The sequence below is a fragment of the Dendropsophus ebraccatus genome, chromosome 6 (genome assembly GCF_027789765.1).
Source record: "Dendropsophus ebraccatus isolate aDenEbr1 chromosome 6, aDenEbr1.pat, whole genome shotgun sequence".
In the NCBI taxonomy this organism is placed as follows: Eukaryota; Metazoa; Chordata; class Amphibia; order Anura; family Hylidae; genus Dendropsophus; species Dendropsophus ebraccatus.
The window spans coordinates 6,243,097-6,259,573 of NC_091459.1; the positions used below are offsets into that span (position 1 = coordinate 6,243,097).

The 16,477-nt window shown below is 41.3% G+C and overlaps 2 protein-coding genes across 2 annotated transcripts; both read right to left on the bottom strand.

The window, feature by feature from the left end:
* Positions 1 to 450: 450 nt before the first annotated feature.
* On the bottom strand, positions 451 to 3,343 carry LOC138794615 (receptor-transporting protein 4-like). The gene is made up of 3 exons (XM_069973383.1): positions 3,252 to 3,343; positions 1,733 to 1,897; positions 451 to 1,046 (listed from the first exon to the last, which is right to left on the bottom strand). The coding sequence occupies exons 2-3, from the start codon at positions 1,870 to 1,872 to the stop codon at positions 608 to 610; spliced, it is 579 nt and encodes a 192-aa protein (XP_069829484.1). The 5' UTR covers positions 1,873 to 1,897; positions 3,252 to 3,343; the 3' UTR covers positions 451 to 607.
* Positions 3,344 to 12,295: 8,952 nt separating this feature from the next.
* LOC138794616 (receptor-transporting protein 3-like) lies at positions 12,296 to 15,885 on the bottom strand. The gene is made up of 2 exons (XM_069973384.1): positions 15,589 to 15,885; positions 12,296 to 13,467 (listed from the first exon to the last, which is right to left on the bottom strand). The coding sequence occupies exons 1-2, from the start codon at positions 15,726 to 15,728 to the stop codon at positions 12,996 to 12,998; spliced, it is 612 nt and encodes a 203-aa protein (XP_069829485.1). The 5' UTR covers positions 15,729 to 15,885; the 3' UTR covers positions 12,296 to 12,995.
* Positions 15,886 to 16,477: the final 592 nt, after the last annotated feature.

A 16,477-nucleotide genomic window follows, 5' to 3' on the forward strand; every position in this document is an offset into this window, starting at 1 on the left:
CTCTGCTCTATCTTTGTGTCGTCGCACCTGCACCCACACCTTACACTTGGGTTACCCTTTTACCTTGAGCTCAGAGGTGTAACTAGAAATAGCTGGGCCCCATAGAGAACTTTTGATGGGCCCCCCTTCCCGACCGACCACTAAGCCTTCAAGTCTAGTAAGAACTACAATCGGTTGTTAGGATTACTTGCAGTTATATTGCAGGATATTTGGAGAACCAGGCAGGCTCGCTTGGATACCTGGTGCTGCAAATGATGACAGCTCAGGGGGCCCAGTGTATTACAGTAGGGACAACGGGGCCCCCTGAAGCAGTGGGCCCCATAGCAGCCGCTATGGCTGCTACAGTGGTAGTTACGCCCCAGCTTGAGCTCAAAATTGAGGGAGCACAAGTCCAGACGAGACAGTGATATATTTCTTGAACCAAATTGAGTTTAGAGTCGAGAACAAAGATGCGACTGTAATAATAATTTATTTATTTATATATAGTGCCAGCATATTCCACAGCGCTGTACAAGCATTTCATCACTTACACCGGTCCCTGTCCCTGGGGGGAGGGGGGGCGTCACAATCTAAATTCCAAATTATTAAGGGGAAACCCTAAAAATTATTAATTTTTTGATATGTACATTAATGCTAATGTGCCGACCCCAATAGCCAGAGCAGATACCAGACCCCCGACCCCAATAGCAACGTCCTGAGCGGACGTGCTCTGCCTGTCACACAGATGGAACTTGCAGGCCTCGCAGTGCTTTTCATCATGCGGCCCCTCCAGTTTGCCATAGATGTAAGGTGGACGGTCATCAGTCACATCTTGTTTCCCATAAAACACCTTCTCGATATGACTGACCACGTTGCCGATGACTCTCTCTTTGTTCTCATTGGATATTGTCGGCTCTTGCATTGTCGCATTGTTGCATGACTGACATTCTTGTTTGAAGGTCCTCATTGTCGCCGACCCACATCTCTGGTGTTTCTTTAATGTCAGACGGAACAATATGACGACTGTAGATGAGCTCCATGCCCGTTTGCACTGTAAGCAGCGAAAGCTAGGAGAGAGATAGAAGAAATATATACATATCAGAAAAAAAACTGCATGGCTGCATCCCATGTTTAAGTGAAAATCTACATAGGAATTTACAGAGTTAAAGGGGTTGTTCACAAAAAAAAAATTTTTTTTAATCAACTGGTCCCAGCAAGTGGCAGAGATTTGTATTTTACTTCTATTAAAATATCTCCAGTCTTCCAGTACTTATCAGCTGCTGTATGTCCTGCAGGAAGTGGTGTATTCTTTCCAGTATGACACAGTGCTCTCTGCTGCCACCTCTGTCCATGTCAGGAACTGTCTAGAGTAGTACCAAATCCCCATAGAAAACCTCTCCTGCTTATTGTTCTTAAAATTTTCTTAAAAACCACTTCCTGCAGGCCATACAGAAGCTGATAAATACTGGAAAATTAGATCTTTTTAATAGAAGTAAATTACAAATCTCTGGCACTTTCTTGCACCAGTTGATTTAGGGTGCGTTCACACCTACAGGATCCGCAGCAGATTTAATGGTGGAGATTTGATGCTGTGTTCAGTTATTTAAATGAAATACGCTGCAGATCCGGTAAGTGTGAACGTACCCTAAAAAGGAAAAAATAGTTGGTAAACTACCCCTTCAAACATATAATACACTCTGCAAGGATACTTTCCTAATCTATTACTATTTAAATCTTTAGCTACTTTATTTACCTGCCAAACGTTTTCTGTGTAAAGTATTCAGCATCGTTCTTCTTCAGGAGATTCCTATCCACATTTAAAATCCATAAATCAGGAACATCAGATTCCGCAATCTCACTGGCAAATTCTTCAATCCAAGTCGTATCATTCATCCTAAGCTAAGCAAACCTTCCTGTTCTGTGTAATAAAACAAAAAAAAGTAAAAAATAAATAAATAAAATAATAATAATAAAAAAGTATATATTTTTTTATTATTAATATATATATATATATATATATTATTATTTATTTATATTATTATTTATTTATTTTTTTCAGCGGGTGACTACTTCTGCAGGTCTCTCTGTCTCCAGTCCCAACAACATTATCATCAGCGATCACTATACCGTCACTTTGGGGGGGTAATTTGTTGTTTTTTGTTATGCAGTTTACTATGTTACAACATTAATGTTAACCTAATAAGACGTTATGAGTATTGGGATTCTAGATATGAATGTTTATTTGATAATTTATTACATTTGTTCCCCTTAAAAAAAAAAAATAATTTAATAAACCAGCGATCACTCAAACACATTTAGAATAATCTGGAATAACTAGTACTTGAAAATCAACATGTGACTGAGTTTTTGTATAACCCCATCCCTAGCGTTGTATTGTACATAGGTTGCAGATTATCTCTGCAAAAAACCTGCAGCGTCTGAATCCCCCCCCCCCCCCCTAATTATTTAGTAGACATCCTGGAATCACACAATGATAGAATTATAGGACTTGAAATGTCAAATAAAATGACTTGTAATGTAAAAAAAATAAAAAAACACATAGGATAAAACACCAGGAATAAAAAAGTGCATACAGATTTACACTAAAATGAGAAAATGTCACAAAAACTAAAAAAAAAAAAAAAAGCCCAAAAAGCAGAAAACTGCTGACATTTCCGATTTACTTCAATAGAGCCATTAGTACACTGAAAATATGGCTGTATTTTTACCTCAAAATAATAATAATAATAAAATAATAATAATAATAATATTAAAAATAATAAAAATAAAATAATAATAATAATAATAATAATAATAATAATAAAATAATAATAATAATAATTATATATATATATATATATATAATTTTACCTTGTATATCAAATTGTACAATATTTATGAACACAGGGGACTCTGCTGTAACTGAAACGTATTAAATGTATATACTATATCTATATCTGTTGTATAAGATTAGCATTCAGACAATGACAACCGTTAGGTTTGATGCTATTTTGAATACATCTTTGAGTTTAGCATCAATACATTACTATAGGGGGGAAAAAACAAAAACAAAACTGTATTTAATTCTGTTTTGAAATTAAAAGGAACTAACATAGCACTAAAAAAATGTTGCCTTTTAGTAAAAGAAACTGATGAAAGAAATCTATGTTTACAGTGTGCGCATGCTTTGATCTGAATACATAAAAGCAGAATAATATAATAAGAATACAAATAGTAATATAAGGGTCACATCTTCTGCTAAATAATTTTACCTGGTTTTCTTGGGATATATATGTATGGATATAGAGTCTCTCTTCTTCTCTATGGAATGGTGACGTGATGTTGCTCTTATATGTGAGGCGTCTCCTCCTCCTCCTCCTCCTCCTCCCAGAGAATTCAGGTTCTGAAGAAATGAAACTACTCTTCCTCCTTCATCCCAGGAGTGCGCCGCCGTGTAGCAGCTGCAGAAAGGAAGCCATAGAATATAACCTGCCTGTTTTGCTCCATACTATATGTAATTAGATGTTTTCTAAAACCTCTCACTTACTGTCTAATTATTTGCAGATTTTTGGCTATGTTCACATAACGTCTTTTTGAGCTCTGTTTAAAATGACGTCCGTTATTTTGAGTCTAAAATAACGGACGTCATTAGGCTTCCTAGCCTTCCATTAGTGCAATGATAAGGAGGCCACTGCTAGAAAATGATCTGTACAGAACAGGAAGTTTAAAGGGGTACTCCGGAAAAAAAAAATCATTTTGTTTCAAATCAACTGATTTCAAAAAGTTATATAGATTTGTAATTTGCTTCTATTTAAAAATCTCCAGTCTTCCAATACTTATCAACTGCTGTATGTCCTGCAGGAAGTGGTGCATTCTTTCCAGTCTGACACAGTGCTCTCTGCTGCCACCTCTGTCCATGTCAGGAACTGTCCAGAGCAGGAGAGGTTTTCTATGGGGATTTTCTGCTGCTCTGGACAGTTTCTGTCTTGAAATAAAACAAATAAAAAAAGGGTCCGGGAGGATGGCGCCTCATGTAATCCTGTTATGTGCAGAGTATTGCGAGTATGACAAGGGCTCGCCAAGGCAGGCATCCATCCACAGACAGCAGTTTCAGGGTATTTGCCCCTCGTCAGTGTGGAGCAGGATTCTGGCTGGTTGGGGCAATGACAAATCAACCAACAAAACTCGCACCTTGAGTTAGACGTTGACAAAAAGGGGCCACCCCGGTTGTTTCCCTATTTATGTTCCAATACTCGCAACCGAGTGGGACTTTAGGGGCTATCAGGGTGGTGTGGTGCTCTCCCCATCATGGAGGCACCCCGTGGCAACAGGCTAGAGATATCTGGCTATCCCATGTTTTGAGACTCGCAACCGAGGCTCCATGGACTCTTGTTTTGCATATTTAAATTTTTGGGGGCATCAGTGGAGACTCTTTATTGAGTACTTCATTGGAATATCGGCCATATTCATGAAGGTGGAGCGTACTGGGGTTTCACCAAACTTGTTGCCCTCTCTGTCATCTCCATCATGTACTTCTTTCCTCAGTAATTTCTGCACATATGTCCGTATAGCAGATTTATCCTATCTCTAATCTCTCGTGTGGTCTGTCCCATGTATACACGTCCGCATGGGCATCTTAACATGTAGACAACATTGCTCGTTCTACACGTGTACATGCCTCCTAACATGATTTTATTACCTTTTTGTGGATGACTCTATCACCTTTAATGATCCCACTACAATGCTGACAGGAGACACACGCTAAGGTGTCTCCCGAGTCTCATTTGCCTAGATTTCACTGGTCCTCTTATGTCGGATTTGACTGCCATGTTGGCGATGAACTGACCTTTTCTATATACAAATCTTGGGGGTTCCCTAAAAAACCTTCCATATTTCTCATCATTAGAGATGAGAGAGTAGCGAAATATTCGAGTTTCGAGAGTTCGAATCGAATAGGCACCGAGATTCGGCTATTCGATCCCATTATATTCTATGGGAAAAAAATTTGCAGCACTCGGAAATCCAAATTCGACCTCTTGGAGGTCGCTAAGTCCCCCATGAAACCTCCCTAAATGATGCCAGCACCTCCGGAATGACACTGGGACATTATGGGGAGCATGCCTGGGTTACCCAACGCCCCAAAATCACAGTATAATGCCACTCTCTGCAGTTGCGAAGGAAAAATATTTTCAAACGCTTTACAAACGTTTATGGCAATGTTCACACATTTCATTCGTATTTCTTGCGCAGCGTTACATACATGATTCCAATGTGCGTCCGCAGAGCGTCATGTTATCCGCACGTATCACGAGTAATGCTGTAAGAACGTTACTGGAACAGTATGTATTACGTGCCCTTAGTGGTGTTAAACAGGGACACTATAAGTCACTGTAGTAATCCTGCCTGACCAAAACGTTACTAAAACCTATCTCTCCCTGCTCCAAGATCTCGCCCTGACTAGGTTGAAAGCTCATCTGCGGTCGAGAGGCGGCAGCCAAGTATTTAAGATTCGAGGTCATGTGGTTCAGCCATCCGATGAGGGTAGACGCCGTTTTCGCGCTGCGTGCGTCCTCCCAGGGTCCCTCACGGCCTCCCTGCATGATGATTCGATTAAAAAAAAGCGTCAACTGCGATGGGAGGGCTTTCCAATATTTCCCGCATATTCACCACACTACTTGAATTTGAATCTTTTGAATACCGCAATATTTGATCGAATACCTACTCGATCGAATCGTATTCACTCATCTCTACTCATCATGTTTTACCAGTATTTCAAGATGGTTTTTTCTTATAACATTGGAACTTTTATCAAATTTAGACTAAAACATTATTTGTCCTTCTTTTTCATCTTTATCATGTCTTCTCATTAAGTTCTCTCTAGGTATCTTTGTCACTTCATCCCATGTGCTTTATTCACCTCCTGTTTTTTATATCCTCTTGCACAGAACTTTTCCATCATTTTAGTTCCCTGTATCTCACAACTCTCCTCATTTTTACAGATGCGTTTTACTGGCATCAATTGACTCTTGGGGATCCCCCTAAACGTCATGGGAGCATGATGGCTAGTTCTGTGCAACAAGTTATTTCTGTCCATTTATTTGGATGTAACTAAGTGTCCACCTGACCATCCTTTACTGTCAATTCCACATCCAAATATTGTACCGTTGTTTCATGTGTCTCAGCAGTGAACTCTATTAAACCATGAGCATTGTTCAGGTGCATAATGAAGGAATCTAAATGTTCTCTGATACCAGTCCAAAACAACAGGACATCGTCCACGAATCTTAACCAAGTATGCAGCTGAACACTATGCTCATGATTTAGATGGCATCTATCTTCCAACGTAGCCATAAAAATGTTGGAGATACTAGGGGCTGCTGGAGACCCCATCAAAACGCCTTGTGTTTGTAAAGAGAAATCTTCTCCAAATCTAAAATACTTTTTTTGTTAGAACTAACTCAAGCGGATACGTGAAAAACCTAATCGTGGAATTGTCTAAGGTGGAGTCTTCACATAATTTGTCTCTTACTACTTCTAAGGGTCTGTCCACACGTACAGACTCAGGCTATGTTCACACAACGTATGAGACCGGCCGTCCTGTGACCCTGGCCGAGTAAAGGAACGGCCGGTCTCTGGCCGGATCATCTCGGCCGGTACTTAAGTACCGGCCGGGTGATTTTCCCGGCCGCAGAGCTCTGATGCGGGCGCATCAGCGTGCGCCCGCATCAGAGCTTCCCATAGCGCACAGTGAAGCGAGCGGCCGGAGCCGCTCGCTTCACTGTGTGAACTGACAGGTCTTTCTGCGGCCAGAATTCACTGAATTCCGGCCGCAGAAAACTGACCTGTCAGTTTTTTCCGGCGCCGCACAGGGTCCCGGCCGGAGCGTATACGATGTGTGTACGCTCCGGCCGGGATCCAATTGACAATAAGACTATGTTCCACACCGCAAAACTACGGCCGTAGTTTTACGTTGTGTGAACATAGCCTCACAGCGTAAATCTCGCTGCGAGTCTGTCAGGTCCTGGCAGTTCCCTGTCACTACATACTCACAGCTGTCTGAACGATGATTCTGCCGGCCCCTTAACCCCTTCTGCCCCTGCCCAGCTCCTGCTCTGCTGTGTCTGTATACATTACCTCTCCTCGCTGCACCGGTCTCGGCGTCCTGCTCTCCCGCCCAGCCAATAAGTGCGTTGCCCGGCCGCAGCCACTGATTGGCTGGGCGGGAGAGCAGGACGCCGGGACTGGTGCAGCGAGGAGAGGTAATGTATACAGACACAGCGGAGCAGGAGCTGGGCGGGAGCAGAAGAGGTTAAGGAGGGGTCAGAATTACATATTCGCAGCGGTCGTTCAGACAGCTGAGAGTATGTAGTGACAGGGAACTGCTAGGACCTGACAGACTCGCAGCGAGATTTACGCTGTGAGTCTGTACGTGTGGACAGACCCTAAGGCTTCATTACAAGGTATGTTAGTATATAAGCTCTTGATGTTCAGTTTTCCAACAATTGTTACGTCCCTGACATCAAGAGCTTCTAACCAAACCAACAAATCAGTAACATCCTTTAAACATTGTGGTAATTTCTTAACCAACTCTTACAAATATTGATCTACAAATGATGAGGGTGCATAAAACAAGGAGCCTGTACCCGAAATTATAGGGCGACCTGGTGGATGATCCAGTCGCTTATGAATTTTGGGTAATAGATATAAAAACGGAATTCTCGGATTCTGATTAATAAGTACGGAACAGAGCTCCTTGTCTACGATTCCCTGATCATATGCTTCGGTGACTGTCATTACTAAATCATCAGAAAAATCTTTTATCGGATCCGATCGATCCTTTATCGGCTTTTTTGATTATATTTTTATCATCATGACTTCTTCAATCACAATTTTTTCAAAATTAGTAAGTGAGGAACTCTCTACTACAGGGTCAAAATTAGACTTGTTTTTACACTTTAGGAACCTTTGTACTAGTGTAGCATTTTTTTTTTCTGTTCCCATGAAATACATCTTTAAGCGCGACACATCCTGGAAAAGTCTATCATAAAGTGAAATTTTGACATAGTTTGTGTGGGAACAAATCCCAACCCTCCGATAAGCACTAGATTCAGCTTCAGTCAGGTTACGAGATGATAAATAAACAAGCTCACCACTTTTTTCTTTGTCCCTGTTGGTATCTTGGGTTTTGCTCCACTGTTTGTATTGTTCTTTATCGTTCTTTGTGGCGCTATGCTGAAATACATGAAACAACGGTACAATATTTGGATGTGGAATTGACAGTAAAGGATGGTCAGGTGGACACTTAGTTACATCCAAATAAATGGACAGAAATAACTTGTTGCACAGAACTAGCCATCATGCTCCCATGACGTTTAGGGGGATCCCCAAGAGTCAATTGATGCCAGTAAAACGCATCTGTAAAAATGAGGAGAGTTGTGAGATACAGGGAACTAAAATGATGGAAAAGTTCTGTGCAAGAGGATATAAAAAACAGGAGGTGAATAAAGCACATGGGATGAAGTGACAAAGATACCTAGAGAGAACTTAATGAGAAGACATGATAAAGATGAAAAAGAAGGACAAATAATGTCCAAATTTGATAAAAGTTCCAATGTTATAAGAAAAAACATCTTGAAATATTGGACTATGTTAAAACATGATGAGAAATATTGAAGGTTTTTTGAGGGAACCCCCGAGATTTGTATATAGAAAAGGTCAGTCCATCGCCAACATGGCAGTCAAATCCGACATAAGAGGACCAGTGAAATCTAGGCAAATGAGACTCAGGACACGTCCCAAAGGGACCTCAGCGTGTGTCTCCTGTCAGCATTGTAGTGGGATCATTAAAGGTGATAGTGTCAGTCATCCACAAAAAGGTAATAAAATCATGTTAGGAGGCATGTACACGTGTAGAACGAGCAATGTTGTCTACATGTTAAGATGCCCAAGCGGACGTGTATACATGGGACAGACCACACGAGAGATTAGAGATAGGATAAATCTGCTATACGGACATATGTGCAGAAATTACTGAGGAAAGAAGTACATGATGGAGATGACAGAGAGGGCAACAAGTTTGGTGAAACCCCAGTAGCCGCCACCTTCATGAATATGGCCGCAAAGTGTCCGATCTAAAGTGACTTGTACTGGAAGAAATTCAGGGGACAAATGGAAATGAGATAAAAAGGAAATTACTGGATTTATTTATTAGAAAGTGTCTCCTAAGGGGTTAAGTGAGATCTGTAACTTTGCAGTATTTTTATGAGGGTTGGAACAATTAGTAACATCTATATATAGTTATTCAGGAATGGGGAAGTATATAGTAACGGTGGCAATTACTAGGACTAATATGAATATGGAGAATAAATATAGTAGTCATCGCTATTAGTGTAAACGTCTAACATGTATTTCATTGTTATTATAGTGAAATGATATGTAAGATAGCTGCTGGTTTAAATATGGTGACGGGTTCACAGTCCAATTATGCTTGACAAAGGGGGCGAACCCCGAAACGTAGCGCGCTCTGTCGTCATCATTCTACGTCCTGTTGAGAGGAATGGAGCTTACCAGCGCTGTGGCGTAGTCATCGGATCCTCCTGATTCCTGAGCACTGTGGGGATGTTCTGTTTATACATTATATAACATGGAAGTTTGTATTGCATAAGAAAAAACTAAAAAAGAAAAGAATTTTTGTGAAGAAGCTATTGAATCCTGGTTATTTTTTGAGTTCTTTCAGCCAATCGCTGGCGGCGGCGCTGTCCTGTCTCAGTCAGTGATTGACTGAACGGGCTGAAGACTCAAAAGACCCGGAGGAGAACACCGGGGAGTGAGAGCAGGAGAGAAAACCCGTGTTTTAGTTTTTTTTTTAATGTGCGGCCGCCATCTGGCCGACTTTGTTCCGAACTTCCTATAAAGTTCAGTTTGGAAGCAAAACAAATTTTTTGCCAAGTTCAAAACAAACCTGCGTTCAGCTCATCTCTATCTGTTTTGGCTGTTTGAAAGTTTTTTTTTTTGTTCGGACGGCCAGCATTTGCTTTCAAAAAACATCCATTATTTCAAATGATGGCGGCCAAACAAGAAAAAAAAGATGTTGTGTCAAGTGTACCCAAAGATTTCTGAGGCTAAATTTACTTATGACCAACACATAGATATGACAGTCTTGGTAAATTCCCCCCACTCATTTTACAGCCATAATTCTTACATTCTATGGCTATGTTCACACAACGTTTTTTCAGCTTGGTTTAAAATGACGTCCTTTATTTTGAGTCTAAAATAACGGACGTTTTTAGAAGCCTGGCATCCCCTTAGTGCAATGACGGGTATCTTAGTTTGGGGTTACTAATTGCCCTTTGGTTGTAGCTTAATTGAAAAATCCATTGATTTTAATAGTAAAAACTGAGAAAGAACGGTGACAAAAGAAGAACTGTGTGTGAACAACTAATAAAAAACGTCCGCCATTTGCAAAAAACGTCCAAAAATAATGTTCATGTTCATTATTTTGACGCCCGCGGCAAAAACGTCCGTTTTTCAATGCATTGTGTGCATTGGACGTCCATCTTCCCATTGACTACAATGCAATGGCATTGCAGTCAGTTAAATTGCGGCAAAAACTGGCGTTTTTTTAAATAGCGAAATCAAGCGTTTTTTCTCCATTTTTAACGTTGTGTGAACATAGCCTATGACTATTTTCCCACAATGTGTCCAGAAAAAGACATTGTTGCAACATAACCATAAAGTGAAATGATGTTTATTACAGCCGAAATTGCGGGGGGGGGGGGAATCAGTTTTTTTTTTTTGTGTTCAGTATTTCCAACCATATTTTTTTTTTAAATGATGTTATACGCAGTAAACTGCTATAAAAAAAAAAGGCTGCAGGATTTTCCAGACCACAAAATAAAAAACGTACAAAAAATATAAATGTGGATTGTGAATAAAATAATAAATAAATACAACAATCACTGCTGCCTTTTCTGTATCATGTTATTGTAGCTGTTCATCAAACAGATATAGAAATACAAAAAGAAAAGAAACCTTTTTTATACAAGAATTATCTTGTAACAAATTATTAGAAATCAACGAGCTTCTTGCACTAATAATGATAATATTAATAATAATAATTGCTTTATTTACAGTATATAGCGCCATCACTCACATCAGCCCCGTCCTCGTACAGACTCACAATCATATTCACCCTTCTGTATGTTCTGAAGTATCGGAGGAAAGACAACACTGCTAACCGTAATATAACCGTATCTCTCACCATTATCCGCCAGTCAGTGAGTTAGGGCCCTATTCCACCGGACGATTATCGTTCAGATTATCGTTAAATCGTTTGAATCTAAACGATAATCGTTCGGCTGAAATGCAGTTAACGATTAACGACCGAACGAGAAACCGTTGATCACTTTATAAGACCTGGACCTATTTTTATCGTTGCTCGTTCGCAAATCGTTCGCAAATCGTTCGCATTGAATAAGACATCGTTCAGTCGTTCGCAATAGATACGAACGCAATAGCGAATAAATAGCGAAGAAAAAACTATCGCAATTACGATCATAAGTGACGATTATCGTTCCATGGAAATGAGTGAACGTTTTCAGGTCTTTCGCAATAGCGGTCGTTTGAGATCGTTAATGATTATGCAAACAATAATCATCCGGTGGAATAGGGCCGCTACGAACGATAATCGTCCCGTGGAATAGAGTGCAACGATCAGCCGACATCGTTCATGTCGGCTGATAGTTGCAGTCGCTTGTTTTTCAACATGTTGACTGACATAGCAGCGATCTGCTGTCGTCGCTCCGTGAAATAGGAGCGTCGGCAGCAGACGCTGCTGTATCCTATGGGCTGCCCGGACGATCTAGCGATCACCCGGGCAGCCCCCCAGCAGCTCCCCACCGCCCCTCCCGCGCACACCCGCTCGCTGCAGCCGCATTGAATAGCAGCGGCAGCGAGCGGGGAACAAGGAGCAAACGAGCGCTGAGAGCGCTCATTTGCTCCTCTGACGACCCGTGGAATAGGGCTTTTAGACCTGGACCTATGTTTATCGTTGCTCGTTCACAAAACGTTCGCATTGAATAAGACGTCGTTCGGTTGTTCGCAATAGATACGAACGCAATAGCGAATAAATAGCAACAAAAAATCGATCACAATTACGATCATAAGTAACGATTATCGTTCCATGGAAGTGAGTGAACGTTTTCAGGTCTTTCGCAATAGCGGTCGTTTGAGATCGTTAATCATTAACGATTATGCAAACGATAATCGTCCGGTGGAATAGGGCCCTTACACATATTTAGTCACGAGGAAACAATAAAACCATCAGGTCTGAGCCAGAAATTCGGCCGTTTATTAATCACAATAATTTAGTTTTTATTATTACAAAGGAAAACAATAGAAGGTTCACATGTTAATCATACTTCCTTTTATTATTAATTATTACCTAAAAGGGTTTGTCAGGTTGTACAGAATCTAAATTCTACTTTTTTTTTTTTCCCCTAAAAACACTTTTCCATGGTTGTGTCTCGTATTGCAGATCACCTCCATTCAATTGAAGAACCTTAGCTACAAAGCCAGACACAATTCAAAGGGGTACTCCGGCAAAAGGTCGTTCAAATCAACTAGTGTAGAAAGTTATATAGATTTGTAATTTACTTGTACCTAAAAATCTCCAGTCTTCCAGTACTTATCAGCTGCTGTATGTCCTGCAGGAAGTGGCGTATTCTCCCCAGTCTGACGTAGTGCTCTCTGTTGCCACCTCTGTCCATGCTGGCATGACCGCTGCCATTTGCTGTGTGGACAGTTCCTGACATGGACAGAGGTGGCAGCAGAGAGCACTGTGTCAGACTGGAGAGAATACGCCACTTCCTGCAGGACATACAGCAGCTGATAAGTACTGAAAGACTTGAGATTTCTAAGTAGAAGTAAATTACAAATCTGTGTAACTCTCTGAAACCAGTTGATTTAAAAGAGCAAAAAATCCCCTTTAATGGAGTGTTGTAGTTTGTGGATAAAACTTACAGAATAACACAGCAGTTACAGCAGGATCCGCTGTCTTGGTCATATTGGTCAGTGTATCTATTATTCTGATATCTTCTATCCCATTCCGTTCCAGTAACCCGAGGTCGATAGTATTGGACGTTGCCCTGATTGCTGTTTTGGTGGCACACACCATGCGCGCACCCCTCGCAGTTACTACTATCATGCGGACCCTCTTGTCGTCCGTCTCTGATGAAACTCCTGGACGGCAGATTCTCTTTAGGTATATTATAGAATTTTTCGCATATCCTGTTAACAAGCATTGTTAGAGCGATTTCTATGTTCTCGGGTATGAACTCCGGCTGTTCATAATACGCGGCGTTACACAGTTTACACCTCTGCTTGAAGACGTGCATCATGACCTGTCCTGTTTTTCTCATTAGCCGTATCTGGAATAAAATGTGCACCTTGGCAGAAGCCCAGCGCCGACCGCACAGCTGGCAACAGAACCTACAAAGTGGGGAAACAAAAGTTTGGAATTATTTTTTTTTTCTCACCCAACCAGCACCTGTAAAGTCTATAAAACACAGTCCTCATCAGATAGGAAGAAGGAACCATCATAATACATGGCGCTCTACTACTGCAAATATGTTTGTAGCCTCGGGGCCAGTTGTCTGAGTAAGAGCAGTGGAACTCTCCACCGCGGAATCCCGGGAGGGCTTGTGCGCCTTCACATGACAGGAGATAGACAGACTGTATGACACTGAGGCAGGCGGGAATACTCTGCCGTGGAATTCCACCACTTTTACTCTGTGTGAACTGGCCCTTAGTTGGCGTATACGCACGACAACCCCTTACTTTTGGCATGTGCAATTTGTAGACTAAGGCTGGGTTCACACTACGTTTTTTTTTTTTTCATCTGTTTTTGTAAAAAAAAAAAAAAAAAAAATGTATTTCTGTGCATCCGTTTTGATCTGTTTTTCCATTGATTTCCACGGTTAAAAAAAGGGTTAAAAAAGCTTCAGTTTTTAACATAAACATGGTTGACCACATTTTTGTGTACCATAAGGCAATGGGCGTATAAGACAATGGGCGTATAAGACAACCCCTGACTTGCCTGCAGCTAAGTTAATAAAAAAACAAACTGTTAACTCACCTGAGCCCGTTCCAGGTGTCCGCGCGTCTTCTCCGCTCCCGGCGCAGTCAGTGTACGTCACACTGGCTACGCCGGGGATGCCCGAAGCTCTCCCCAACAGCGAGCATCTAATCGGAGCTGCTCGGCTGCTCGGGGGAGCTTGGAAGAATGACAGAGGCTTCGGGTACTTCTGGAGCCTCCTGAAGCCTCTGTCATTCTTCCGAAGCTCTCCCTAGCAGCCAAGCAGCTCCGATTAGACGCTCGCTGCTGGGGAGAGCTTCGGGCATCCCCGGCGTAGCCAGTGTGACGTACACTGACTGCGCCGGGGAGTGGAGAAAACGCGCGGAGGCCAGGAATGGTGCCCAGGTGAGTCGACTTTTTTTTTTTTTTTTTAAATGGTCACCCCATACGGTGGGGATGCGCCTATTTTTGAGCCCCCCCCACCGTATGGGGCGACCATACCCGCCGTATAAGACAACCCCCAAATTCTGTTAAAAAGTCGTTAAAAACTTAAAAAGTCGTCCTATATGCCGGAAAATACGGTATGTTAAAAAAAAACTGATGCATTTTGATCTGTTTTTTTTTTTTTTCTATAATAAAACTAAATAAATAAAAAAAAAAAAACGGATCAAAAAGGAAGCACTCAAATGCATCTGTTTTCTATTCATTTTTCATCCGCTTTTTTTTTTTCATCTGAGAAAAAAAAAAAAAAAGTAGTGTGAACCTAGCCTTAGTCTAGATAAATGCAGGATTTTTGCATCTGTTTCACTGTAAGGCTATGTTCACACTTATTATAAGATCGTCCGAGTGTTATACGGCCAGATGCTGGGACGACTGCAGGAACTTTATCTTTTTACAATTGAATTGCGGGCACCCATATTCCTGGTCTTACCCCAACCATCCTGAGTTATATGTATGTTATACTTCAAAATGAGCACAAGGAGAAGGAGAACCTATTTTATGCTTATACAGTATTTTATTTTTTTAAGGGGCATTCACATATACAGGATCTGCCGCAGATCTGCAGCTTCAAATCTGCAACATCAAATCTGCTGCAGATCCTGTACGTATGAACGCACCCTATAAATGGTAAAAAAAAAAAAAAAAAAGCTCCTGCATAAAAATCTTGAAAATTCACATTCAGAGGACCTGCAGCAGATCTGATCCCGGGTTCCATCATTCAGTCACATTGATATCTGCAGCAGATCCTGTACATGTGAATGGACCCTAAAGAAATATTCTGGGCTAAGCTGATGCTCCTCGTGATATCTGCGTTGTTCTCCACTAAAGCCGGGGCACTGCGGCATCCTCTCTATCCTCGGGATTGGTCGAGGTTCCAGAAATCATCCCCCGCTGCATAGATAGTAATGATCTATCCTATCAGTATATGTGATGCTATATGGCGGGGATATATGCTGTGCTGTGTGTCATGAGATGGCAGTAATATAGTTTAGTGCACAGCAGAGAAGAAAGGTTCTTATACTTTGTTATCCTACCTGGCAAAGGAGTACACTGTATACTGCAACCAGCTCGGATGCTTCTGGAAACTTTCCTCTATATCCAGACTCCAGAAATGGGAGATGTTTCTGATTATTATTTCATTCTGGAAAGCGTCCTTCCAGGCGTCTTCCTCCATCTTCAGCAGATATCATGTACACAACAGCTTTACCCTCCAGTCAATAGCGACCTGTATGTTATTCTCAAGAAACGAAACCTAGGCCATTCCTATCAGAGATCATCCTGTTGTGCAGACGTCGGCTCTAATAACCCCGGTCTGTCAAAGATTAACTGCACTGCCAAGATTGTACATAAAGTATTGGGAACATCTATAGTAATGTTTGCAACATTGTGTCAGCAGATCAAGTAATAACTCTATTATACACAAGGAAGTATAAAGGTCATTTTTCATTGTATTAATAACACTGAGCGTTACTGTGTCAGCACTTGACTAGATTGGATTCGTATAGAGTCCCTAATTAAAGGGGTACTCCCACAATTTTAAGTTATCATCTATGCATAGGATAGGACATAACTAGGTGATAGGGGTCAAATCACGTCTCCTGAAGCCAGCTATATAACAGCTATACTTACTGTATCCAGGTCCAGTCTCCTGAAGGCAGCTATATAACAGCTATACTTACTGTATCCAGGTCCAGTCTCCTGAAGGCAGCTATATAACAGCTATACTTACTGTATCCAGGTCCAGTCTCCTGAAGGCAGCTATATAACAGCTATACTTACTGTATCCAGGTCCAGTCTCCTGAAGGCTGCTATATAACAGCTATACTTACTGTATCCAGGTCCAGTCTCCTGAAGGCAGCTATATAACAGCTATACTTACTGTATCCAGGTCCAGTCTCCTGAAGGCAGCTATATAACAGCTAT